The following is a 26,082-nucleotide window of genomic DNA, read 5'->3' as shown; positions in this document are numbered from 1 at the left end:
AGTCCTTTCACAGGTGTTTTTTGAATGTCATGTTATGGATTGCATATTACATGAGAATAATCATCAGTGATCTAATATTATTCACAAAAAAAGTTTCTATTATCAACCTGTGTAAAGGCTTGAGTCTGTGTAATTCTAAAGTTCCTTCTGACACAGGAGAGCAAGTCAAGTCAGCTGTACAGAGCTCCAATCCTGACTCAGCAACCAAGTCCCAGAATCTTGTGCAGCCTGCGTTCTAATAAAATGCAGAAATGGGAATAATGTATAGCAAGGCATAGCTTTTTAGCTGAAGGTTGAATCCACTGTGGAAGGAACACCATGAGTAGCATCAGCAGCAGTGAAAGGAAAGACAGATGCTAACGCCTGGTTTCTGCAAAATAGCTGAGTTTCCCAAGCTTGTGTTTGTGCCTGTTCCTATCTGGAAAGAATGAAACAACTGTAATGTATGTTAGCAGGGCGGTGTGTTCCATGTGCAAGGAATATTGAGCTGTCTAATTGTTTTGACCCATTTTAACTTATTTAGCTCTGAGTATGGGTTACACTTACGTGACTCGCATATCTTTTAGTCAAAATATACATTGTATTCCCATTTATGACACTGCTTCAAAATCGCCATGCCCCAAGTAGTTCTGTTATATATTAAACTGTCTGATTAAATTTAATGTTTTCTGCAGGATTTTTTTTTCCAAGTGTTTTAGTAACTAAATATATTGCTGTCACTTAAGCTATCAGCCTTTCTTTTTTCTTGCACAAAACATTAAGGTTTTGGATCTTAAATCATTTAGAGTAGCATTGTCAGGTAGCAAAAAAGAGCCATCATAGTGCAATATTTGGCTAAAACTGTGAACTTTAATCAGAAATTTGTTGTAATCAAACATATGAACAAAAGTAATTTGGTAAAAGCTTATAGAAGTGCTTTTGGTGGAATGTTGAATAGAGAGAGGGTTCTGAGTCTGTAATGTGTTTATTGGAATGGTACAGCTGGTACAGGTCTGCTACGCAGTTCTGGTACCAAAGGAGATGACTGTAAAGGAGCTTTACATTGTATCAGAGTTCCCAGCATTATCTTTGCTTGGTCAAATACCTTTCTTATCATCTTTATCTCCTAAATGTATTTTTCTGTTGTCTCCCCCTTTTTTTTTTTTTTTTTTTTTTGGTAATGTTGCTACTAAAAAGCTGATCATCTGCAGGAATTAATCATTGGACTGGATGATCTTAAAGTTCTTTTCCAACCTAAACGATTCTATGATTCTATGATTTAAATAATTTACCCCTTAAATCATCCTTTTCTTGTTCACTTTGTGGTGAAAATTTATAACAAAGTGAAAGTGCAGTTGCAAATGCAATTGCTTCCTATGCCAGAATGTCAGGAATGACACCAGAGGAATTTGTAATGTCTCTTTTGCTACCAGAAACCTACCTATTGATTGACCTACCTATCTGACCCTTAAGGAAGAAATTGGAAGTTGTCAGTCCACCCAAACCAGAAAATATCTACAAGGAGAGTCTCTTCAAAGTGCAGCTCTAACTCAAGAAATAAGCTCTGGGAAAAGACTGTTTTGTCATTGCTGATCCGATGTGTGATTCCTTTTCTAGCTTAGTTAAGCTTACCCAGAAAGGAGCCATTCTTCAGGATATTCAAAGGGGAATGATTCTTTTGCTTTATTCAGTGTGACTCTGCCCCTCTAGCCCCTGTCAAAATTAGTGCTCAGTCACAGTAGCATCAAGAATGCAAAATTTTAGCAGAATTTGAAAAAAAATGCTTACTGCCATTGGTTGAAAATATGAATTCCACAGGTTAGAAGAATCAAATAGAGAAACTTAAAGGCAGTATTTAGAATTTGTTCAGGATTTTTCTTTCTTGAATATATAGTCTCAAGACTTCAGGGTGAAATTTCATGTCATGTACTCTTAAAATAGAGTATGTGGTAACAGCTTATGTAATAATCTGTTTTTCGCTCTGTCCCCATAGGACACCATTGTAGTTGCAGGATTTGAGTTGGCAAAATCGCCTACAGCGCGAGAGGATGGTAGACATGGTTGCCACCTGGAGTTGTCTGAAGAAGCTGGATCGATCATTTATGTACGTGGGTACCCAACTCTTTTTTTTTTTTTTTTTTTTTTACATCTTTTTTTTTAACCTCTTTTTTTTTTTTCTCAAATACCAACATTAACGTTTTGCTTTACAGTAGAAAAAACAATAAATTTTGTTAGAATCTGAAGTGCTACAGATTATTTTAGCATGTCCATCAAGAAGCAATCAGAGCACATTTGTGTGTGTATGCATACAGTTTTATAATACCCCTATTCATGCAAGACCCAAATTACCTCAAGCCTCCCAGGTAAATTTCTACTTGTTGAGTGCAGAGATTTGACCTTAGTTGGCTTTAGATAGATCCCTTGAGCTGTTTAAGCCATTCTTGTGCATAACATGGTGCAGTAATACAGACAAAGTAGAGGGTGCAAGAGTGGTCTTAGGTCTATCTTTTTAGTTTTCTCTGGTCTACAAGTTCTTTAATTCAACATCACTACGCTTTGCCTTTGAAATGTGTAGATTCCTAGATTCTCAATTTTTAAGAGAATGACACCCCTTTTTTTCTGAAGCAAATACTTGGTTTTTTATACTATTCTCACATTGATATTGTTAATCTTAAATGCTTCCATCTCTTGAGATATGGGAGTAGAGGTATGGGAGTGTTCTGCTGCTGCTTCTATTTGTCTGTGTTAATATATCAGCAGTGCATGTTTGTTGTGGCCACTCTGTCTATGCTTCAAGAAATATTTGCTATCATTTTTAAGCCTAAGCATTAGTATTTTTAAAGAGATAGGACTTAGAAAAATTACAAAAGATTCAGGTTATTATTCTACATTTGGAAACCTGTACTTGGAGGGGAGAAGGGGGAAGAGGGACTGGGTGTGGAATGAAACTAAGGTTTCAAAAACTTTGTTGGACTCTTCAGTGGGATATTTCTAATATTTCCTATGAAAGTTATCCAACAGTTACAGGCTTCTGGTGAGAAAGTGTTGCACATTTTTGATCACTCTAATTGTCTACCACTGTTAAATAGAAGGGTGATAGCATTGTACTAAACTCTCAGTGACAATGCTGCAAATTCCATTTTTCGTCAGTGGAAAGGAAAAGGCACCTTCACTGGAGAACAATACAGCATTACACTATATGGTGATTTCTTTGAGCCTGTCCATCAGATTTTGAATCAAACTTAGAAATAATTATAAAAACTTAACCACAAAATCACAAATAAGAGAGACTTACTAAAAAAATTTTCCAGTGTCAAGGTTTGAACTTTTGTCTGTATAATTGTTGTCTGACAATAATTTTAAATCTAATAAAATATATTTTTTTAATTTCAGAAAGGTATTTTTTTCCAGAATTGACCTCTCTAAATAATTAAAGCTTGGTGTGCAGCTCAGTGAGAAACAAAATTAATTAGAATTATAGTGCAGACTGTTTTATGACATTATCTGTTGATAAGATGATATATAGGTGGGAAAAAGTATGTTTCATTGGAGATAATAGGTAGCAAAACTGTGCCCAGAGTCTGGGTGAATGTGTCTAAACTAAATGTACCTAAATTTTAGGCACTACATGAGGCACAGAGTTGAGCATTAGCAGGACCTCACAACACGCAATCTAATCCCAGGGAAGATGTGCAACTTGCTGAACATGTAGGTTGTGCTGAGGAGGTGTCTGTCTCACCATTGACCACAGAATGGAGCTCGTGGCACTTCATTTAGTGACACAGTCATTGAATGCTTAAAATTTATACAAATTATCTGATTTTTTTTTGTGTGCTTCACTTCCTCAATTATAACCGTTCACCCAGCTATTTAAAATAAATAAATGGAAGTAAAACTGGCTTCAGGAATGCAGCCAAGGGTGGAGAACAAAGCCAGGTCCCCAGCATGAGTCTGCGCTGCTGAGGCGATGCGCAGTGGTGACATGGGACCCTGAGTGCGGCAGACAGGCTGCCATGTTGCATCAGGATGGCAACCGAGCCCTGCGTTTCTCATGGTAGGGTGGGTATATGTTGGCATTACATCAAATCACCACAGTTAGTTCGTTAAAAGACCTTACACTGAAGATAAGTCTGGCTTATAAACATGGGTCTAAAAGCTTAGGAACTACCTTTAAATAGAATTTATCCCATCCTGGTGGATTTTCCTTGACCGTTTTCCCCCCAAAGGAGAGTAACGAGTCACTGAAAGTAGACCTGCTCTAAGCATTGACATGTACAAAACCTAAACCCATTTAAGTTCTCTGTTAGGCCATTAGGCCAGTCACTATTAGCAAGTACAGTTTTAAATTTGTGGCCTCTGACTTTCAAATGCTGACTCTACTAATGTGACATGACTTATATTCAACCAGGTGTGTTTCTACTTTAGAAAACGTATGTGTTATTTAAAGCAGTTTTTGTCTAAGTGTAATTGGAGTAAATACTATTTCCTTTTTTGTAGGGTAAAAGTTTACCAGTTTCAGAGGTGATTCATATAGCAAAAGTGTCTATAGTGCTGTATATTTCCCTATAGCATTATATTTGCTTTAGCTTTATCAGATCTTGTTATATTTGCAATGCCTTCAATTTTGTAATCAGATTTTGCTGGGTTTTTCTCCTCAGATTTATACTGTACCAAGAACAACTGCTGCTTCAGAAACCGCATCTGTGGTGAGTTTACATTTGGGATGTTTTTAAACCACGTGATATAACTGTGTGTAAATAAGAATGTGTAAAATTCTTTTTCTTTCCTGTTTATTTTAATTCCATACTCTCATGCCAGCAGTGATTTGTTTAGCTTTTAATTTTGCAAATAATATGCCTGGAAAGCAGAATAAAATATGAAAAAGTCGGAGTTTTTCTATAGTCGCAATATAGTTCCCGTCTCGATCTCAAAATAGGCTGCGTGTTGGTTTAGGCAACATGAACTAGAAAGATAACTTCTGTTCTAAAGAAGATCATATGCTTGTGTTTTAAAAAAATGGAAATGTGAATCTTTCTTTGATTTAAAATCAGACTTCATGTACTGATCTTAATATTTCTTTTGATTACTGTTTGGAACAAGCCTTTATATGTCAAAATTAAAATTCTACAGAAAATAGTATATTAAAGGCATAGAAATTGGTGTATGAAATTTTATTGTTCTTTATCATAAGGTTAAAGATTTAGTACTGAAGATGTTACGGCTTGACTTAGTGTTAATTGTATGGAAAGTTTCATTTTTTTCCCTCATTATAGTTTTCAGCCAGCTTGGCAGAACTTGTATTCTTTGAGAGACTAATCAATATGTAACGTAACCTTAAGATGAGAGGAGAGTACTCCTTAAATAGTAAGAAGGTAGTCTTTGATTTCTTTAATCCTCCAACAAGTGTGCTGGTTTAATAGGAAGACTACACAATGATTGCAAGGGGTAAACCCCACACGCCCCCCAAGACAGTGATTCTGTACGGTGACACTGCCAATATGAATTACAAAATTATTTATGTATGTGCTTTAAAAAGCCCTTTGGATGGACATGTTAAAATCAGTAAGTAAAAAATTACTTGCCATTGTTCCATATTATAACATCTTTTATTCCCCTGTTTCATGTATTTAAACTTACTTGAACTGACTGGTTAGTTTCTTGTAAGGAAGATGCAATCACAAAAAGAAATGGAAATAAGTCTTGTGTGCTTTATTGCCTGTGAATATTTATATATATTTATCCTTAGAGAGCTTAAAGTGAATAAGATAGAAAGAAATAGATACCCTTTATCTTTTTTAAGATGAAATGAAGCATGTCTGAGGGTGGATAGTGTTAAAAGACAAAATTCTGGGTGAATGTTTGAATCGTTTTTTCTTCTGTTCCCCAATTTTATCATGCCTTTCCAGTCTGTTGCACCAAAATACGTGTATACTCCTCTGAATCATCTTAAAGATGGAACTGTAGTCAATTTGTATGGCGTTGTGAAATTCTTCAAGCCTCCATATGTAAGCAAAGGAACTGGTATGTACTATATTCAAGAGATTTAAAATCTCCTCATCCAATCAGAACTGTTTATACTTTGTTCGTTAAAAATCAACCAGAACAACAAATTCAGGTGATCCTTTGACCATGGTTCTCAGCTAACATAAGGAAACAGAACAACAAAAATGTAAGAGATATCGGAGTCAGTTTAGGCAGATTGGTGGAGATAGCAAATGAAGAAAGTATTTATCAAGCTAATACTATCAATGCAAAACAGGGAAAAGGACCTGTACAAAAAAAAAAAAAAAGTACAAAAGCCCTGCACTTGCAGGAAAGGATTGTTGTGTGACTATAAGTGTTATGATATGCTATAAATGCAGTGCCAGCAGATCTGTTACTTGTAGAAGCTGTGCAACAACTGAATCATGTGCTAGTTTTGCTAGAAGATTGTACCATTTCACTGGGTGCTCAGGAAGTACACAGCTAGGTGATATCTCTGATGAATTCAATTAAGCAGTAAAATTTCTTATTTGATTCAGAATTAATCAAAGCATTTTCTACTTATTATAAATTTACTGTGCATTTTAAAGTTGGGTGGGTTTCCTTCTAACGTATTTCTAATCAAATGAAAAAGAATAGATGGTGACCGTTGATTTTTATGGTCTTAATTATGCATGCAAGTTTCTTGAATCATGTCAGTAGCTAAGAATCTGGCTTCCAAATGCAGAAATTTAAGAAGTGAGCATTAAATCAGACCCAATAATTAGTGGCTTGTCTTCAAAACCTTTTGTAAACAGATCTGTGTGATCTTACGTGCTCAAAAACTGCCAGCAGCAGTCTGAAGGTGAGACACTCAAGACAAGACAGTAAATGCCTTTGTGAGAGCACAGTGCTGTACCTGCAGTACCATGGTTTCCAGAATGTTTGCTTACAGTTAAGTAGCTTGAAACATAAATTAAATAGCTGAAAGCTGTGCAAGCATGCTGGCACACCCAAAAAAAGTGCCAAGTCCAACTAAGGTTCAACTAATGGCTTCACTTTTTGAAGACCGAGCAGTCTTCAGCCTTTGTTTTTATCAGTTTAGAGGGTATGAGTGGGAGGAATGTCTGGGAGGCTTGTGCAGATGTGTGTATGCTAGCTTCAGTATGTTCAACTGTACTATACTGACATAATCTGTATTGTGGGCATGCTTAATTACTTCCATTTGGTGCATGCAGTATTCTTCTAGATAAACAGATATACTGGTATGAAAGACCCTATTGACAGGAAATTTTTGCTCTCACTTGTAGCTAAAGTGTGGCTTGGCTGTACATGTAGCTGAAGTGTGGTCTAATGCTTGCCCGCAGACAAGCCAAGACGCGAGTGTGCTGCTCCCTGGGCTATCGTACAGCTGTGCTAAAGGCAGCCACCGGCCCAGTCAGCAGCCATAGTTAAGTTATGCGGAGCAACATAGGATTTTCAAGAATATATTCGCTTAATTGGGTCCACAAGCTAATGAATAGCTTTTAGGAATTCAGCAGCATTTTTACACGCTGTTGACCATATCAACAGAAGAAACAGTGTATCCACAGCACTAGGGCTTGGTGCCCTGGCCTCTGTAGGAGGAGAGCAGTTCGGTGCTTCCCATACAGTGAGTTGTCAAAATGTATTCCCATTGGTGTCTATTAGAGCAGGTGACAAGGCTTGCTCCTGAAAACCTTTCTGCTCTACATTCTTACTTAGTGGTGAGAAGGCAGTAATGTTCCCAAAAATAACAATAAACAAAAAACAATCTGAAGAATATGGGATAATCAACTTAAACAGTTAACATTTTAAAATAGTTGTAGTCATTAAGTTGGGAGCAGAGCCAGTAACAGTCCGTCTGTTTTTATAGCAAATACAGTGCATGTTTGGTTTTTTTCCTCTTGAGACTAAATTAAAATGAATATTATCATATTCCACATAGTCATTGATACACTGAGGTTATTTTGCTAAACAATAAGTTGCAGATCTTTAAGACAAAGTATTGTTTTGATTGTTTTATATAGGAAAAAGGAAATGGTAGTTGTTAGAGAAAGCTGTGGAAAAGTTGCATGTCACTGTTTTTTTCAGAAAATAATTGTTTTTTGATAATACTGTAGCCCAGTTAAAGTGGAGAAGTACAAATGCTAACTGTTTTACATTATGAATGTTACAGCACAACAGATATTCCTAGATGTAAATGAGGAATAATGGTAAGTGAAGGTATCTGCAGGAACTCAGTGCATTTAGACTGGAAGCAAACTGTTCTGGCATCTAATTAGAAATGCAAACATTCATAAAATACTAAATGAAGTGTGTGCGTGTTTGCTGTGGGTATAGCAAATCAAGTTATACCACTAACTAAGAAGTAATAGTAATAAAAATTATTCTGCCTCTAGAGCTGAATACTTAGGGAACTGTTGTGTGATTTAGCTACGGTTAATACTTACATAATAGTTAACATTTTAAAAGCATTAATTCAAAGAAAGACTCCAGAGGGAACTCTTCAAAGGTCGGAGATAGATTCCCAGGTAGCAGTGAGTGGGTGGTGTTAGGTTGCCGGGGCCTTAAGGAGAAGGATTTGGGGCTGCCAGGCATCAAAAAGGATCAAAAACGGGCAAGCAGGCTGTGCTGGGTGTGGGTGCCCTGGGCGGCCTCTGTGAGGAGAGGCTGGGGCTGCCCCGCGCCAGACACATGGCGGTGCCTTTGGGAAAGCAAAGTTAAGAAAGGGTAAAACGCTGCAACAACAATGAGGATTGAGGAAAAACAGTGCGAGAAACAGCCCCGTGACACGAAGGTGAGAGAAGCCGGAGGGGAGGAGGTGCTCCAGGCACCGGAGCAGAGATTCCCCTGCAGCCTCCGATGAGCTGATTGATCTACACTGCAACCCATGGAGGACTCGCGCTTGAGGACTGTAGCCTGTGAAAGGACCTACGCTGGAGCAGGAAAAAAGTGTGAAAAGGAAGAAGTAGGAGAGGAGCTGCTATGGACTGACCATAACTCCCCATTCCCTATCTCCCCCTGCACTGCTGGAGCAAAGAGGGGAGGTAGACATGTTGGGAATGAAGAAGAGAAGTTGAGCCTGGGAAAAAGGAGGGGGGGGGGGAAAGGTGGTTTAGTCTTTGTTTCTCACCATCCTACCCTATTTTTACTGGCAATAAATTAAATTAATCTTCCCCAAGTTGAGTTTGTTTTGCCCTTGATGGTAACCAGTAAGTGATCTCCCTGTCTTTATCTCAGTGCATGAGCTTTTCCATCTTATTTTCTCCCCTGTCCTGTTGAGGAGAGGGACTGACAGAGCAGATGGGTGGGCACCTGGCAGCCAACAAAGGTCAACCCAGCACACCTGCTGGGACTTTCCACATTTTTCAGGTTTTGCTGTTCTTTGGGTTATAATAAAATGAGGATAAATCTGGAGAAGGAATCTTGAGAAACAAGTTTCCTTTGAAGATAAGAATCTCAGGGGAATAAAAAAATCTCTTTTAGCCTGAAAAGAAGAACAGTAATAACATATAGTCTTAATGCTTTCTTAAATGGAAGGACCAAATTAAAAAGAGGAAGATCTCATCACTGATATTCTTTTGTGCTTGACATGCCACTGAAATCTGTAAAAGATTTCATTGTAATGGTGTGAGTATAATCTAGACCTGTACAGAGCAGAGAACAGAATTTTGGTTTTAATGTAAAGGACTGATAAATTATTTCAATATTGATTTAGTCTATTTGGCTGCCTAACGACATCTGTCTGTCACTGTAGTGAGCTTCTCAGAATCTTCATTTTGTGGTGGTCTGGTGATTGCATGCTTATGCTAGACCTGTTCAAATGCTATCAGTCTTACAATACCTGTATAGTATATAGATATATAGGATACTTTTTTTTTTTTGAAAAGTTGGGCTCTCAATGGTATTCTCAGCCTGCAATTGTTACAGATTTCTTAGCTGTGTTTATAAGGAACTGAAAAGATTAGCTTTCTCTGTCATAATTTAGGATATTGCCAGTGGTGAATGGAGGTAATTTCCTCTTGAAAAATATTGTAGGTTTAAAACTCAAGCTTAAAAGCAAAGAAACAAACAAAACAAATGCCACAAATCTTTTAAGGGTTTTGTTTCCTTTGTTCATGTTGCTGACAACAAAATGGGTAAGAAGGAAATGAGACAAATGTAGAAAAATACTACTTTTACTCTTTGAGTAAATCATGGAACAGCAGTTCTTGAAGGATCACGTGGTTTAGATTCGTCATTTGTCCAGCTGCCTTAGCAAGACTTTGGGGACCTGAGGACTTTGAACATCTTAGACAAGCACTGATTGCTGGAAATTATTAAGACAGCCATTCTTTCCAGATGTGTAAAAACAATAAAGTTAAATGCACTGACTTTGAAGGTTATATGTTTCTGAAACAACTAGGACAGATTGTTGCAACTGAGTTATTTGACAAATGAATCACTTCAGTTTCCTGGGTTTTTATAGGGAAAACAATGATTTTCTTAACAACTAGCCCTTGTCTAGATGTCATTAATAACTTCCTAATACATCTTCCCTGTATACCTTCAGTTGATAATATTAAAAAAAACCCCAACACAACAAAATCAGTGGAGATCAAGGACACAATTTGAAAAGTTTCTTATTTATGAAGACAGTTGTGATTTGCTTGCTACTTTATAATGAAAATCTCTAAACCAGTTTTAATTGATTTGGGGTTTAGTGTAAAAATATTCACTAATCAGTTAAATATTTCACTATTGGTTTGGGGTTTTTTTTTTTTACACAATCCAGAGTTATGCTTGCTTCAGAGGGTGAAAAATGCTCAGTGATTGGTCTGAATTGCCAGGCGTGCTCCTAGAAATGGGTCTTGTCAGAAAATTCTTTGGTCGCTTTAGATCTGGCACAACCCTGCACTAATACATTCTCTTTCTGACACTGTGTTAATAGAATCATATAGCTTTAAGCTGGTACCTCCTGGAAGCATGGGATGTGGAGTCCCTGTACTTAATCCATATGGGTCTTTATTCACTATGTAGATATGCCCCTAGATATGAGATATTGCTCCTTCTTACATATATTAAAGCTTAAGGCTGAAGCTTTGCACTGTGTTCCCACTGAAAGCAAGTGGTATCTAATTTAGCCTTGTCAGTTTATATCATCTATAATTAAATGTTCATTATTTCAATTGCCATTATTGCGCTAGGCAAATGTTAAAACACTGATGAATGAACTGAGTTTTCAGTATGATCATAAACTTACTATTTATTTCAGACAAAGTTGTTTTGCTTCAGCTCAGGGCGTGTAGTTTGGAATGACTTTTCTCTCTCTCATCCCTTAAGCCCAAGGACATCTCAAGTATTTAGCCTGAGTAAAAACAGTAAATATAAAGGAAAAGAGCCTCTGCCTTTTTAGTGTCCAATTACAGAGATTATGTGTTCGACTGTGAAACTTTTGGGACATTACAGTATGATGCTACCACTTCCCCAACTCTTTTTTTTTGTTTTGTTTTGTTGTAAATATTAGCCAGTGTTTTCCACAATGCAGGGAAGAATTATGGAAAGAAAAATCCTTGCTGCTGGTTAACAATAAGTCATAAGAGTAATGTCCTATTTTCCTCGGGGAACCTCCACCTAGCTTGCTCTCTTAGATATATACAGTAAATTCATGTGTCACATGTTGACTTAAAATCTTATTTTAGTCTACCTAGACATGCATGTGGACAGTAACTATTTTATTTTTACAAAATATTTTTTAGAATCAAAATCAATAAAGGGTAGCATTTTCAGAAAAAACACTTCTAAAAACCTTGAACAGTTCCAGGTCAGCAGTTTCACACACCCAAAATACAGCTAAGAACCATAAATCAGATTCTTAAAGGTTATTTTGAAGATCGAAGTTTTATTTTTATTTTAAATTTTTATTTGATCTTGAGCCAAGTTCATCAACATCCTTAGCCCAGGATTTGTTTAGAACTGTAGCTTAAAAAACATTACTTTAAACTACAGCATATGGGCAACTTCAATTAAAATAGTCATTTTTTAGTAAGTAATAGTAAACCAACTTTAGAGTGCAAAACAAACCAATGATAGTCTGTTGTGGTATCTGATGGTCTACTTGTGAGGAAGCAGACTCAGAGGTAAATCTGCAGTAGTTTTGTCCTTTATATTATATTCCATTTTTCCCAAATAAAAATATTGAGGATGTATTTAAATTTTGCAGAACAGAATAAAAAGTGTTGCAGAGGTAAAAATACTGATTTCATTTTTGGAGCCTAAAGATGAGAGTGATGTTCTTTTCCCTCTGTTCTGAGTGCTTTGTATGTGTTTCTTTTTAAAATAGTCACTGTTTCCTATAATCTAATATTGAAGTTATATAAAAGTTAAATTTTAAAAAGGAAATTAAAAATTGAACAGTTGAATAAATAGTTAATAGAAAGAAATCTCAAAGCAGTTACTTTGATATACAGTTTACAAATGATGGCATTAAAGCATCTGTTTAGCCAGATGCTTCTGGTATTACTGAATGTCTGTATCTCTTAAGTGTATTGCCAAGTTAGGAATAACAAACTGTAGTAAAACATCTTCAGTTCGATTCTTCAGAGGTTTTGTTTTGGGCTTCTGCAATATCTGTGCATGTGTGTACATATATACACACACACAGAGGAGTGTGTGTACATTTGTATTATTTTTCTTCCTGTGTTTTGTTTAACATGTTTGGTAAGTTAGCTGGTTCAACTGCTTGGTTTTAGTACAAAGACATTTGTGTATTGAATGGCCTCAGTAATTCCTGAAAACAGTATTAATGTTTGGTATAGGTTTGAAGGGAGAATAATTTGCTACAGTAATCTCTCTCTTTTTTTGTGTGTATTTTAATATAAGAAACAGAAGGCAATCTCTAATTAGAGTCCCTCATTGACAACAACATTTCCAAAAACCTTTTTATCTCTTTGCAGGGGGAAGTTATTGATTCAGGATAGCAGATTTTCCACTTAAATGTTAGTCAGGAATACGTACATGATTACCCAAAGGGGATTCATAATTAGATCGATGCTTTCTACCTTAAAAATTTAGACAAGCATATTTGTTAGGAAGTGCTGAAGTCCTCAGTAAAACTAAAAATGTTTAATCAGTAAGTACTAAATGCCTTCCTACAACATGAGTAACTACTAATGTTGTAAAGCTTTTGTAGCAATTCTGGTTTTCTTACGATGACTGAAAAATGAATTTGTAAGTGAAGCTGTGGGGTTTGGGGTTTTTGTTGGGTTTTTTATGTATCTGTACACTGTGGAGAGATGCTGACTTTCTGAGCATGCTAATGAGTGACATGAAAGAGTGGAAATGCTATGGCATTCATGAAATGAAAGCTGAAGAATGAGCCTAAACCGTCATCATAGTGGAGGAAACTTTATCTTTGCGGTGACTGTTACAGGGCTACAAAACATTCATATTTCAAACTATTTTAAAGTCAGGGCCTAGAAGCTTGGAGATCAGCGTTCTCCCTATAGTTAATAGAAACTTCTACTAATCTTGCCAGTGGAGTAAATTTATCTAGTAAAAGAGAATTGATTCCAATATGTAAACTTTTGTTAATATTTTTCTTAGGTGGTTTTTTTTTTTTTAAGCTTGGTAACTGAGGGATTTTGCTTCATTGGAAAGTACATTTGAAAAACCAAAAAAGTTTGAGCAATGACATTTATTATATCGTTTCTTGTAACACTGGAACATTGTTTAAATTCAGCAATTCTGTTTAGGGTTTGACTCATTACTTGTGCAGAAAAGTTAATTCAATCACTGAACTATAATGCTGCTATGGAAAGCAGAAAGCAATTTTCACATTCCAGCTGGAGAAGGAAAGACAGGTGGCTTTTTATTTTTAACCTTCAAAAAGGACTTGCTGGATGAGGATTTCTTTAAAAGAAAATCAGTCTTTATGCTTTGTTCTTGAAGAGCTCAGTTGTAATTAGGTTTATTGTAGAAGTGATGTTTTGAGGTGATACTTAAGAATGGAAGTTTAAAATCAGAGACACAGAACCTATATTATGTAGAAGATGCCCCCTGACTATGTAAAGCAAGTATAATATTTTATACTACTTTGAGTAGGATGATTATTAGTCTTTTGAATATGCTAAATGAACAGAAAATGGAGGGACTCTGTTAGATTTTCCTCCCTTAAATTGGCAGCTGCACATGTATGAGGCTGACCAGGTTATTTAATCACAGCAGTAAAGAGTAACCACAATTTTAATGTGCAATGTTTTTGTTATTTCACTCTTGATTCCTGTGTTGGATTATATCAGTGCACGGTAGCATGTTATTCTGTATCCTCAAAGGACTGTAAATCTATGAACCATATGGGTTTTTCTTCTTAATTGCTCATTTCCTCATACTGCTTTGCAGCTGACCTGTTAAGTTAACCTCTAGAATTCATACCCAAAGAAATACATCAGTCTGTCTTTGGATTACAGAAGTAAATACTTGCAGTTCTCTCAGCCACTGACTAGGCTTTATTCATGGATGCTTATCGTAGCATAGAATATCAGAATTAAGTGCTGTGTGACACTTGATCATGTGCCTTTGGTGGGAGTATGCAAAAGAATGATGCTTAGCAACTTCTGAGTGTAGTAGATGAGAATTTATCTGTATTGAGTCCGTGGAAAAATTGGGGAGGAAGAAGAGTAATGGTTTTATAGAAATACTATAGGTTTTTATACCAGAAAGAAAAGTAGTTTTATTTTTCTTGGTAAGCCTTCACTGGATTTCTTCTTTCAGCGTTTCAGTCACTCAAATCATTAGAGAATTTAAAGTTTTAAGTTTAAATGATAGTAAAATTTAAGGGTGTATTTTCTGGAAATGGCAGAATATTTCTTTTGAATGCATAGGCAGTACACACACAAGCATGTATTTTAATCCTAATATATCTGTCTTCATGTTTGGGGAATCTGTTCACAAAGTTTACATATGACAATTGTCTTTTGACTGCTTTCCCATAGTTTTTACATCAGGTAAATCTGTCGGTTTTAGTAGACTGATAGTATTCTCTTTCAAAGCTAGCAACAATTTATGTGTCTATATCTTTATAAAAAGCACGATGGAGATTTTATTGACTTTATTTTAGCACTGTGACACCTTTGTTCAGTTCCCAGATATGTAAACGCTGGTTTGGTGTCATTATTACCAGCTGCTGTGTAGAATTATGGCTAAAGGAAGTTGGGGTTTTTGATTTGTTTGGATTTTTTGCTTTTTTGTTTGGAGTTTTATTTTTGTGAGTTGAAAAGGTGTCTACCACGGGCAAAACAGATTCAACTTGGGGAATTTAATTCATTACCAGTTAACATAAATATTTAATAACTGATACAGATATCAAGAAACAAAGAAGAGAAACATTTAAGTGCTTGGGGAAGAAAACTTTCCTCCACCTTTCCCAGGCTCAGCTTCACTCCAGACACCTCTCCATCCCCCCTCCCTGGTCTCCGCTCCCGTTGTTATTGTTGCAGGTTGCACTGTGTCTCTTAGGGGGCAAGGGGTACCCCAGGAGACTGGGGTTAGTATGGAGCAGTTCCTTTCTGCTGCTACTTGTTCCTTACTTTTTCGCCCCCCGAGACACACCGCACCTTCCTTCTTAGTGGTGTCCTCTGCCCCAGTGTGGGTTCCTCCATGGGCGTCAGTCCCATTGTGGGAGTATGCTGTGGCGTGGGCTTACCCAGCCAAAACCAGGATAGACATTTAAGAATGGTACGCTCAAATGGAAAACTTTTGGAGACTTCACCATTGCAAGAGTTCAAACTTTAGAAATTCTAAGTTGTAGATCTGTACTGTTAATTTAATGCCTAGAAATTGTGCTTTCTGCTTGAGCATCTTGCTGACTTTTTCTTAAATCCAAAATTTTGTGTAGGTAAATGTATCGAGGTTGTCATCAAGGTAAAAATAATAGGTTATTATGTCATTGCTTTACTGATCTGCTGAAAAAGTTGTAATTCAGCCCTGAACTGTAAGTTTCAGTAAATGCTAGCATAATAAGTATCCACAACAAAAGCACTCTGACTTCTTGATTAAAAGCAACTAGGACAAGATGTGCGGATGTTTGAGGTTCTAAACATACAGCCAAGTTGATACTGGGTGTTTGAAAAGTTGTCAGGCAGTTAACCAGCTACCTTGCTGTGAGAGAGTAAGTGTACTCTCACTCCATTTTACGTTTGTAAGATACCTAAGCACACATCCTTCTGTAAGCTGAAATGGAAAATACAGGTTTCATTTATGTCATCTGCAAATATTTCTCTGTTCTGGGCTGGTTTGCTCTGTCATATTTCTATCTTGTTTAGAGTTTACTTTTTAGGTCATTAATAGAAGTGGAATTCTATTAATGAAGCTTAACTTCAAAAAGGCGCATTTCAGATTCTTGCTATACTTTCTAACTACCACTGTGTGACTGCATCCTTGCAGTATATATCTTGCATATTTCGTTGACCTGAAAGATAAGTAATTTATGCTTTAATTTGCTTTTAGAACTAGTAGAACTCATTACCTTTTCAGAAGACAGTGCAAAAATAAATCTTAAAAAAAGGATTGTACAAGGTTGTGTATATGCTCCCCATTTTATAGAGGAAGTAATTGAAACCTGAAAAAATAGCATGCCTGTTGCAGACAGAAGAAAAAGGTTTGTGTGTTTCTGGCTCACAGACTTGTGCTTAATCACCCATTCGATTTTCAGTTATTTGGGCTAGTAATCGGCAAGATGGGGCACACTTCAGTTGTTATGCTACTGTGACTAAACTGACTTTGGAAGAGTTACACAGATCATAGAAAAAAAATGGCCATATGGTTGTTCATCTCAAGTTTAGTATCTGTGTATTCATAACTCTATAATGCCTGTTATTCATTCAAACACTTTTATATTTTACAGATTATTGTTCAGTTGTAACACTTGTGGACCCATCAAATGTGAAGTTAACGTGCACTCTTTTTAATGGAAATCTAGATGCCCTACCAAAAATTTACAAAGTTGGAGATATTGTTCGATTTCATAGAATAAAGGTATGTGCTAGGACGTGGGGTGGGTTATGTGCTCGCTTTGTTGCAGTGAGAGGACTGTGGGAATAATTCAATTCTTCATGTGCTGAAATTAACATGTGGAGACACTGGATAAAGTAGTTGATTGATAAAACAGCTATGGTTATAGTATGGACCAAAACTGGAAATAAACTACTCATTTTTTTTAAACAACAAGCTGATCGCTCTCTTTCAAAAAGTGTTAGATGTGATTATGACAACTCCAGAACAACATTTTTTTTTAATATTTGTTAAAATAGTTGACAAAAATCATGTGGTGAACAGAATTTAACTGACATAAATATGCACAGTTTATTCCTCTTCAAACTAATAGAATTGAGGGATTACTTCAGAGCTGCTGCTGTGGAGCAGTTTAGATCAGCTGGAGAGTTACTCAAGTAAGTGTCATCTGTCTGGGGTTGTTAGTGTGCAGTATGCTCTAGTTGCTGCTTTGATGTTTTTTGGTACTTCATCATTCTCTAAGGTGATGTTTCTGTATTCAGAGGTAGGGTCTCTTAGTTCCCTCCCCACATACACTTGTTTTTTTTATCACAGCGAAGCTGTTTTAAGTGGTTTCCAGCCCTAACTGATCTCCACCTGTGCACAATCCGTATCTCTTCAGATGCGTAAGCCGACAGCTTGTTTAATTACTTTGTGAGTTAGAATGACCTAGAGTCACTAAATTGTCTTTTTCTGGATGGGAATGTTTTGACTACCCAAGGCTAAGAAACAGTTGCTTTGGAAGTTTTCAAGGCTGATCTGAGCAGGTAAAGATCTGACATAGAAGCCTGGTGCCAGCTACTGGGAGTGGGGTGAACTCTTCCTCTCTTTCACCTACAACCAGCATAGTATGTGTGATTGCTGTGCACCACAGTTTTCAACTAAAAAAAGAAATCAGCTCTAATTAGAGTTCCAATTACACTGTCTGTAATTGGACACAGTTCCTCCTTCAGTCTCTTTTGCTTTTGTCTTCAGGCCTTATCACCTTCTCTTAGCTCACTGAACGGAAAGCAGCCGAGGGTAGCAGAGGCCGTAGTCTGTGCTTACCAATGAAGACAGATATCCACAGTCCTTACAGGGAGTATTCACATTTCCCTGTCCCAGATGTGCTTTTGAGAGGCTTCCAAGAAATTGACATTGATAGCAAACATGTTTTAAAAATGACTGCTCCCAGCTACGCTCTCAGCTGCTAATGAATAACTTCTCTTCGTAGTAACAAAGGTGTTGGCAAGGTCCGATGGTTCAGAGCTAATAAGAACTTAATGGAGAGGATTCTGTAGGGATTCCTCTGGGTAGCGAATAAAATTATTTGCTCAGTATTTGTTGCAGAGAATGAAAATTTCAAGTGTCTTAGTAACAGAACTGAAAGATTATCCGGTTCTAATTACATTTCTGTTAATATTTCTTGAAGTGTATTTTTATGACTTCTTATGAGGATTTCTCATGAATTATAGTGCTTAGTGATTTGCAGTTCTGTATTTGGGCCTTCAACCACAGCCAGTGCTGCAGAGATGACAGTGGGGGAATCCTCCCACCCCCCAATATGAAAGCTAGGCTTGTGATCTAATTTTCTAGTCTCCGTCTATCTTCATGGCAAAGAAGGAGTTATCTCAAGTGGAGTTTTCTTGACACTTTTTTATGGTTCACTGTGGATGCTCTTAATATTTTAGACTTAAAGCCTAATGTTTAAGCTGTTAAAGGGAAGGAAGAGGCAACCTGCTGATACTGACTAAATCTGCAGTACTTTATCTTCACTTGATTTGAGAGTTTTGGCATGTATTCTGCCTTTCTTGTATTACTCAAACCTTGCCATGATGATAGAATTGTTACTTTCCTCACTGGCTTTTCTCTAGTATTCCTTATTGTCTCTGAGTGAGTCACAAACAAGAATTTATTTCCTCACTCCCAGAATTGGTATTTGATTTCTATTTTGATGTTTGATAATCGGAGAAAAGTGAAGCACATTCTTATTTAGGCATTCATCTTGTTCAGCATACTCTACTTGTCTGATACAGTTGCTGTCTAGGATGTGTTTTGGTGTGTTTTTTGCCCAAATACACAGCATTATAGAGCTGCATGGCTCATGTAGAACACTTGGGGAATGAAGACCAAAGGAGTGACCTCTCATTATAAACTTTACTTATATGACTTACTCAGCATAATGCAATCTCTGTAGCAATGACAAAGTCTTAATTCTCTAGCTTTTTGTCGTGGTAATCTTGATATTATCGTGCCTTAGCTCCACCTGTACATAGGCTCTAGTTTCTGTAATAAATGAAGTAGGAGTCTTAAAGATGACAGCTTATTTGTTACACAGCACTAATTCATCGCCGCAGCGCTTCTCAAGTCACGCACACAGGAAAATGTCCTGTAGAAAAATACGGTAATTGTTGCAGCCGGCTTTCTTTACCTGTCTGTGGCAACAACTCCCGTTCGAGGTGAGACGGCACGAGAGCCACACATCCACCGCCCCCAGGCCACTGAGACACAGACACCAATATGAGAATATCACAAATGGCCTTTATTAACTCTCTTTCACTGCTTTTATATGCAAACTACTTTGTTCCCGCCTTTGCAGTTACATCATAAGCTCTATCACGGGGAGGTCAGTCCCTATCCTTTCCGTACATCGCGAGATCTTCCGGTCGCCAATCCCTACAGGTAATGGAATGGGGTGTCATAATATAAATGCACCATGAGCTGGACTGTGTTTGCACAGACAACTGTAACTGTGTCATCTACTAACTTTGGAATAATTACTGTTTATATTTCTAGTGTTTTAGCTTTGCGGTTAGATGTGGCATCCTAGATCTTTAGAATAACAAAATGGAGAAAAACAGCAAGAAAAACCCCAAATTCTTTGCATGCTATCAGTTACGTATTCATCTGGTTCAAACTCTTTATATTTACAATATAAACACATTGCTTCTTTGAGCAAGAGTACTTTATAGCCATGATACAGATGGTTATTCCCTCCATAGGTCAGTCAGTTGACAAGTATAAGATGTATGTTTTACTAGCAAGTTTCTAAGGTGTTTGCCTTTCCACAGAGGAGTGTGAATCTGAGTATCAAGTGTATGAAGCATGGTTTCATAAAAACATAAACTCCCCTTTTTGTTATCCTTAGTAGTTCTGTTCAGTCTCTCTTCTTGTGCATCACTCTCCTTAACCCAGTAGTACTTAACATAGCATTTGTTCCACTACGTTACCTACTTTGATCTTCAAACCAGTCTGCCATTACTTCTGCACTTTGCTAGCAGTTCCCTTGGCGCTGTGTATTCCCTCCTACAGTTTAATCCAATTTGTCCCATGAAAGTTGATTCCTTCTCTTTCTTTCTACTTGATGGAATATGGAAGGCACTGAGAGAGAGACACAGGAGAAGTATCTGCTCACTGCTTATTCCTAGGCAGCTCTGACCATACCTGTCAGGTTGATAAGGATTAGAGGGGAAAGTCTGGAGCTTAGATATAGAGCACACTGAGTGAACATTAAACTTTGGCAGAATTTACCTTCCAGACCTTTAGTGTCCACTGAGTAAACGTGCTCCAAATATGTAAACTTCGCCAAATTTAGGTTTGAGACTTTTTGCTAAAAAGAGCATCAAAGAACATGTTGTCTGCAGCACTGCAACCCTGTTTTCAAATTCTTGCTCTGAAGAGTGGAAACAATTAAAATTTTTTAGTAAACATGAGATTCTTTTTAACACAGAGAAACCAACGTTTTTCTCAGAAATATTAGTATTACTATTGCTTTTGGCTTCCCTTCAAAAATTTTGTAAGGCATGCAACTCGCTTTGAACTTTCAATGCAATTTAAATTAAAAAGAAGTATTTGTCCTATAGTAACTATTGACTGCAGGCAGTGATAGAGTTTCTCCATAATTCAAAGGCTTAAAATTTTGCAAAATATTTTCTGAAATTTTCAACTGAGTACTTCTGGTCAAGTTACCTGATAATGTCTTAAATATGTAGGAAATATTCCAAAATACTTACTTTACTAGAATTTTCTCAAATATACTATGCCACTATTTTAGAATATTTCTAAAGCAGTATCACAATGCCTGCTTTTTTAAAATATATTATAAAAACAGAAATTATTTCAGATAGTTTAAGTATACATACTTTTTGCATACAGGTTTTTTTCCACAAAAGAGTTATAATATGTTCAGGTGAACTGGTAAATGAAATGTACAATGTATTGTTCATTTTCTTCTTTAATTTGCATTTCCGTTGCTGCAGATGTTTCTCATAATCTTATTTTGCAGACAGCAGTTCTCAGGAATAGTAGAGGATAAGCTATAATTCATGGTCCTGGTATCTAGGTGTATTTTTCCTGTCTTCATAAAAATTCATTTTAATTCCATATGACTAGCCTTGTTAACTTTTTTTGGAAGGTGCCTGCAGATATTTTTGTAGTTCATTTTTCTCGCAGTTATATTTAAACATGTTCAAAAAGGTTTAATTTATACAAGGACAGAGATTATTTCCTAAGTTACTTCAAATTGCTTCTTTATTTCATTGTTACTTCTCTCTTCGTACAGCTGAAGGAACACGTATACTAGGATTACATGATTAAAATACAAGAAAATATAATCAGCATACCATATCATCCAAACTTGTTTAGATTGTGATTTACTCTACTTAATGTGAGAAAACATTTACAAAATATAAGGAAATACACCAAATGCATTTGGGTGGGGGTTTTGATGGGAAATTTTTTTTTCATATAAACAGCATCAGTGACAATCATCAAACTTTTACAAAGAATTAATCTCTGGATCTGATACGGTGTTAAGGCTCAGGTTCAGTTGTCTAGCATATTTTTGAGCAGCAAGTTATTAAATTAGTAACAATTTTTATGTACATTTTTTTGGTGTTGGAGTATTTGTCTGTTTGCATGTTCTGTTATGGGATGTGTGCATCATTCAAATGCCTGACCTGCAACTTCATTTTAGCTTGGAAGTACATCTTCAGTGTTTGTGATTTGGTTTTGGGTTTCTTTTGGCTTCCGTCCCATCCCCCCCTCGTGCTCTGCATGACACTCTGAATGGAAAGCAAGCATTTACTGTTTCCAGATGAGTTTTAAAAAATGTAGATTTCCAGATTGTAGGACTGAAGTCTTTCTCATGCTGCCACGTCTGGAGAGGGCTAATGAAAAACATATCCAAAGGTCTTATTCTTAACTTTTAGCCTCTTCTTACCCATGTGCAATTCCTAATAAAGTTCAAGAGTTTCAGCAGCAGTGAAGCAGGGACCAATTAAGGGGATTAGTTATTAATATCCTTGTAGGTGATGCTGGACATACAATATAGTCAGTGGCTGCTGTCTCTGAGACAGACAAATCATTGTAAATCCAGGACTTTGATTTTTTTTTTTTTAAGAAGTCCTTGACACAAAGGAGTGACTCCCATTTACTGGAAAGGCCATTTAGGAATGAAATTGCTGAGGCCATTCATACCCTTAAAAGACTTCAAGACAATTCTTTTGGGATTTTTTCAGCTAGTTTGAGGAATTTAAACATAATTTCTGAAAAAGACACCTTCTCAACCTGCTTCTGCTTTGTTTCTTATTCAAAATGTCAGAACCATGCAACACTACAGGCTTGGGGAAGAGTGGCTGGAAAGCTGCATGGCATAAAAAGACCTGGGGGTGCTGGTTGACTGCTGGCTGACTATGAGCTGACAGTGTGCCCAGGTGGCCAAGAAGGCCAACGGCATCCTGGCTTGTATAAGGAATAGTGTGGCCAGCAGGAGGAGGGAAGGGATTGTGCCCCTGTACTCGGTGCTGGTGAGGCCGCATTTCGAATACTGTGTTCAGTTTTGGGTACCTCACTACAAGAAAGACATTGTGTTGCTGGAGCATGTCCAGAGAAGGGCAATGAAGCTGGTGAAAGGTCTGGAGCACAAGTCTGATGAGGAGCGGCTGAGGGAACTGGGGTTGTTTAGTCTGGAGAAGAGGAGGCTGAGGGGAGACCTTATTTCCCTCTACAACTGCCTGAAAGGAGGCTGTAGTGAGGTGGGGGTCGGCCTCTTCTCCCAGGTAACAGATGATAGGACAAGGGGAAATGGTCTGAAGTTGTGCCAGGGCAGGTTTAGATTAGACATTAGGAAAAATTTCTTGACCGAAAGGGTTGTCAGGCTCTGGAATGGGCTGCCCAGGGAGGTGGTCGAGTCCCCATCCCTGGAGGTATTTAAAAGAAGGGTAGATGAGGTGCTTAGGGACATGGTTTAGTGGTGGGATGGCAGGGTTAGGTTAACAGTTGGACTTGATGATCTTAAAGGTCTTTTCCAACCTAAACGATTCTATGATTCTAACCACTGATAAAGTAATAGCATTTAACAGGAGAAAACAATCTTTGTTTATACCCCATCACTGCTGAAATGGCAAGTAGTACTTATGGGGTGTTTCCAAATTTTAAAATGTCTGTGGTTCAATTCAGACAGGTCTCAAACCAGTGCTGTCTTGGACCAATGGCTCTTAGATGCCATTCCATTCTATGTTGCCTACCTGTGCAGCCATAAGTAGAAAAGAAAGAGCCCAAGGTAATAAGCTAAATAGCTGTGTAAGTGAACTAAGTTTTTGTCTTGGCACAGTGTAAAACCTGTGGTTTATTTGTGTTTTTCCATCAAGTATCTGCTACAGCTATTCTAGACAATTTTTCAAGTTAAAGTGCAGTGATCTGTCTCTCGAACTTTGTGTAAGGTGGTGAGTGAATGGGGAGAATTGAAGGGCATCCCTTTGTGACTTGGAACCTGCATCCCCTAGCATAAGGTACATTTTAAAGTTTTTATTCATCTTGTAGAAAGAAGCCCTTTTTCATAGCCGTCATTTATAAGAAAAAATTAGAAGTATTTTGTGTTCTTTTTTTGTTCTTTGGTTTGGTTTGGTTTTTTTACACTATTCCAAATTCCTGTCTAGGTTTTTGGATAAAGTTTCACTTGAAATATAATCCATGTGTAGGTATTTTCCCCAAATTCCTACAGATCTTTTTAAACATTCTATACAATCAAAGTATTTGTAATCAGCACTGGGGAACCTTACGCATCTAGAGATGATAAAACTTAGTATGGCAAAGGGGGTGTTTTCAAGGATGGTTGTGGACTAAGAGGGTAGTGCATTATTGAAAGAGGTTGCTTGGGGAGATTCTGTAATCTCCATGCTTGGAATCTATCAAGGCTTAATTAGCCAAAGCCTGATGTGACACAGTGCTGACAACAGCCCTGACCTGAGGAAGAGATGGGACTTCATGATCTCCTGAGGTCTCTGCCAACCAAAATTCCTGTGGTTCTGTGATTGGGCCATACCCTTCTGGTACTTGGACAGTATCTCTTTTCAGTACAGCCATTTGTAACGCTGTCTGTACCTTCGTGGGGGGGGGGGGGGGGGGGGGGTGGTTTGTCACTGCTTATTTGCGTAAGTTACCTTTCTTCTGTGTCAGCTGAACCCTGCTCACCACAGTAACTACAGTTCTTGCAGATACATTGCCTGTAGACAATTTTGCACTCTTTCTTCCCTTTTCACTAGCATCTCACATATACTACATTTCTGCAGTTAAGGGAAGACTGGGTAGCAGCGTGTAAACATTGATCTATTATTTTGTTGTCAGCCATGTATCACAGGGATCATAAGTTTTTTACTTCTGCTTAATTAAAACATACCTTACAATGAGGTCTTCGGCTGAATGTATACTCAAATTGGAATAGAAGTTTGAACAGTGCATTTCAGACAATGCAATAATTCCAGTGGGGGAAAAAAAACCCAAGAAAAACCCCAAACAACCCTCAATACAACTTGATGTCTTGAAATAATTTTATATGTATAAATAATAATCAAGTTTTAAGCTTAGTGTACTCGTGTTTCAAAATACTATCTTGAATTCCTGATCCTTCCACAAATCTACAGTGAAATTTATTTTAGGAAATCTTCCTCCTTAATATAAGAATGTGTACATTAGCTTAGTTTATATTATTTTACAAGGCATTTTTTTGATATTCTAAAATGATCTGTGACTGCAGTGGTTTTGTAATAGTCTTTTGCTTCTGCAATTTAGCAATCAATTTTGATGGAAAACTACCTTGGAGATGCTATTATTCCAGCTTTATATGCTACTTACTATCGGACTTTTCCATTGAGTGAGGTAAATAACATGAGCTTTGGTAAAAAAAAAAAATTACTTCAGGTTGTTTATGTTGCTGTAAATCTATTTATAAATATTTCAAGATTAGCTCCTTTTCAATGAGCATATTCAGGTTAGAGTTGTACCCATAGAAATCTCTATGGATTTTATTTCCCATGCAGTTTGTTGAGGTGACATTTCACCTTTTGTTCTTTAGTTTATAAAAACAATGCCAAAGACTTCCACAATATGTATTGGAATTTACTTGCCTCCTTAGAACAAGCCAAATATATTGTATCTGCTCCGTTTTTCCCCAGGAGATATTTTGGTTTAGCAACCATTATTTATCGATTTTTATTTAAAATTCTGAGGTAATTCTTGAAGTGATAGCCATCTGCTCCCCGTTCCTGTTCTCCCCCCTCACCCCAAGGCATCCACAAATGACACAAAATCTACTGAGGGAAAATTGTCATCATATACAAAAGTCTTAGATTAGCTCCTTTCCCTAAGTTTAATTCAATTTCAAAATCATTTGTGGAAAATATAACTAGTTTATAGTATCACTACTTAACTTGATCTGAGATGTACTTAGAGTACCATAATGAAACAACATTTGCCCATGGATTTTGTTCATTTTACACTCCAGTTATTCCTCATCACTTTAGCAATGATTTGTTTTTAAAGGACAATTTCTGTTGACCGTCATCTGTTCTGTGGATCTGACATAAGTAATTTTCCAGCTATGAAATATTTTGTTCTGTAACCCTTTCTACATTTACTTTTCCTGTTTGTTCTGTTTAGTAAATAATGTTGTTGAGTGCTGTTTACCTTTGAGACCACTCAGTGGCTTCTCCACATACCTGTGCCTAAAGACCTCTGGTTTTGCTTCAAAATCATTGGTAATTTTCTCATCATGACACTCAGGTTTACCTTCTTACATATTTTATTTCTTTTGTTACTTTTTAACCTCCTTTCCCT

The 26,082-nt window shown here is 37.0% G+C and overlaps 1 protein-coding gene across 5 annotated transcripts in view; it reads left to right on the top strand.

Annotated features, from left to right (window-relative positions):
- The window catches only part of POT1 (protection of telomeres 1), a 71,835-nt gene that overhangs the window by 10,759 nt on the left and 34,994 nt on the right, over positions 1 to 26,082 (top strand). For all 5 annotated transcript variants that reach the window (XM_009638161.2, XM_035893696.1, XM_035893695.1 and 2 more), the window contains 4 exons: positions 1,973 to 2,083; positions 4,638 to 4,685; positions 5,886 to 6,000; positions 16,844 to 16,974. In XM_009638161.2, coding sequence (XP_009636456.1) covers positions 1,973 to 2,083; positions 4,638 to 4,685; positions 5,886 to 6,000; positions 16,844 to 16,974 — 405 coding nt within the window. The remainder of the gene's footprint in view (positions 1 to 1,972; positions 2,084 to 4,637; positions 4,686 to 5,885; positions 6,001 to 16,843; positions 16,975 to 26,082) is intronic.

The sequence above is a fragment of the Egretta garzetta genome, unplaced genomic scaffold, assembly GCF_000687185.1.
Source record: "Egretta garzetta isolate BGI_Z169 unplaced genomic scaffold, ASM68718v1 scaffold64, whole genome shotgun sequence".
NCBI classification, from domain to species: Eukaryota; Metazoa; Chordata; class Aves; order Pelecaniformes; family Ardeidae; genus Egretta; species Egretta garzetta.
The sequence above is the reverse complement of the archived record's forward strand: the minus strand, read 5'-3'. Positions and strand labels throughout refer to the sequence as shown.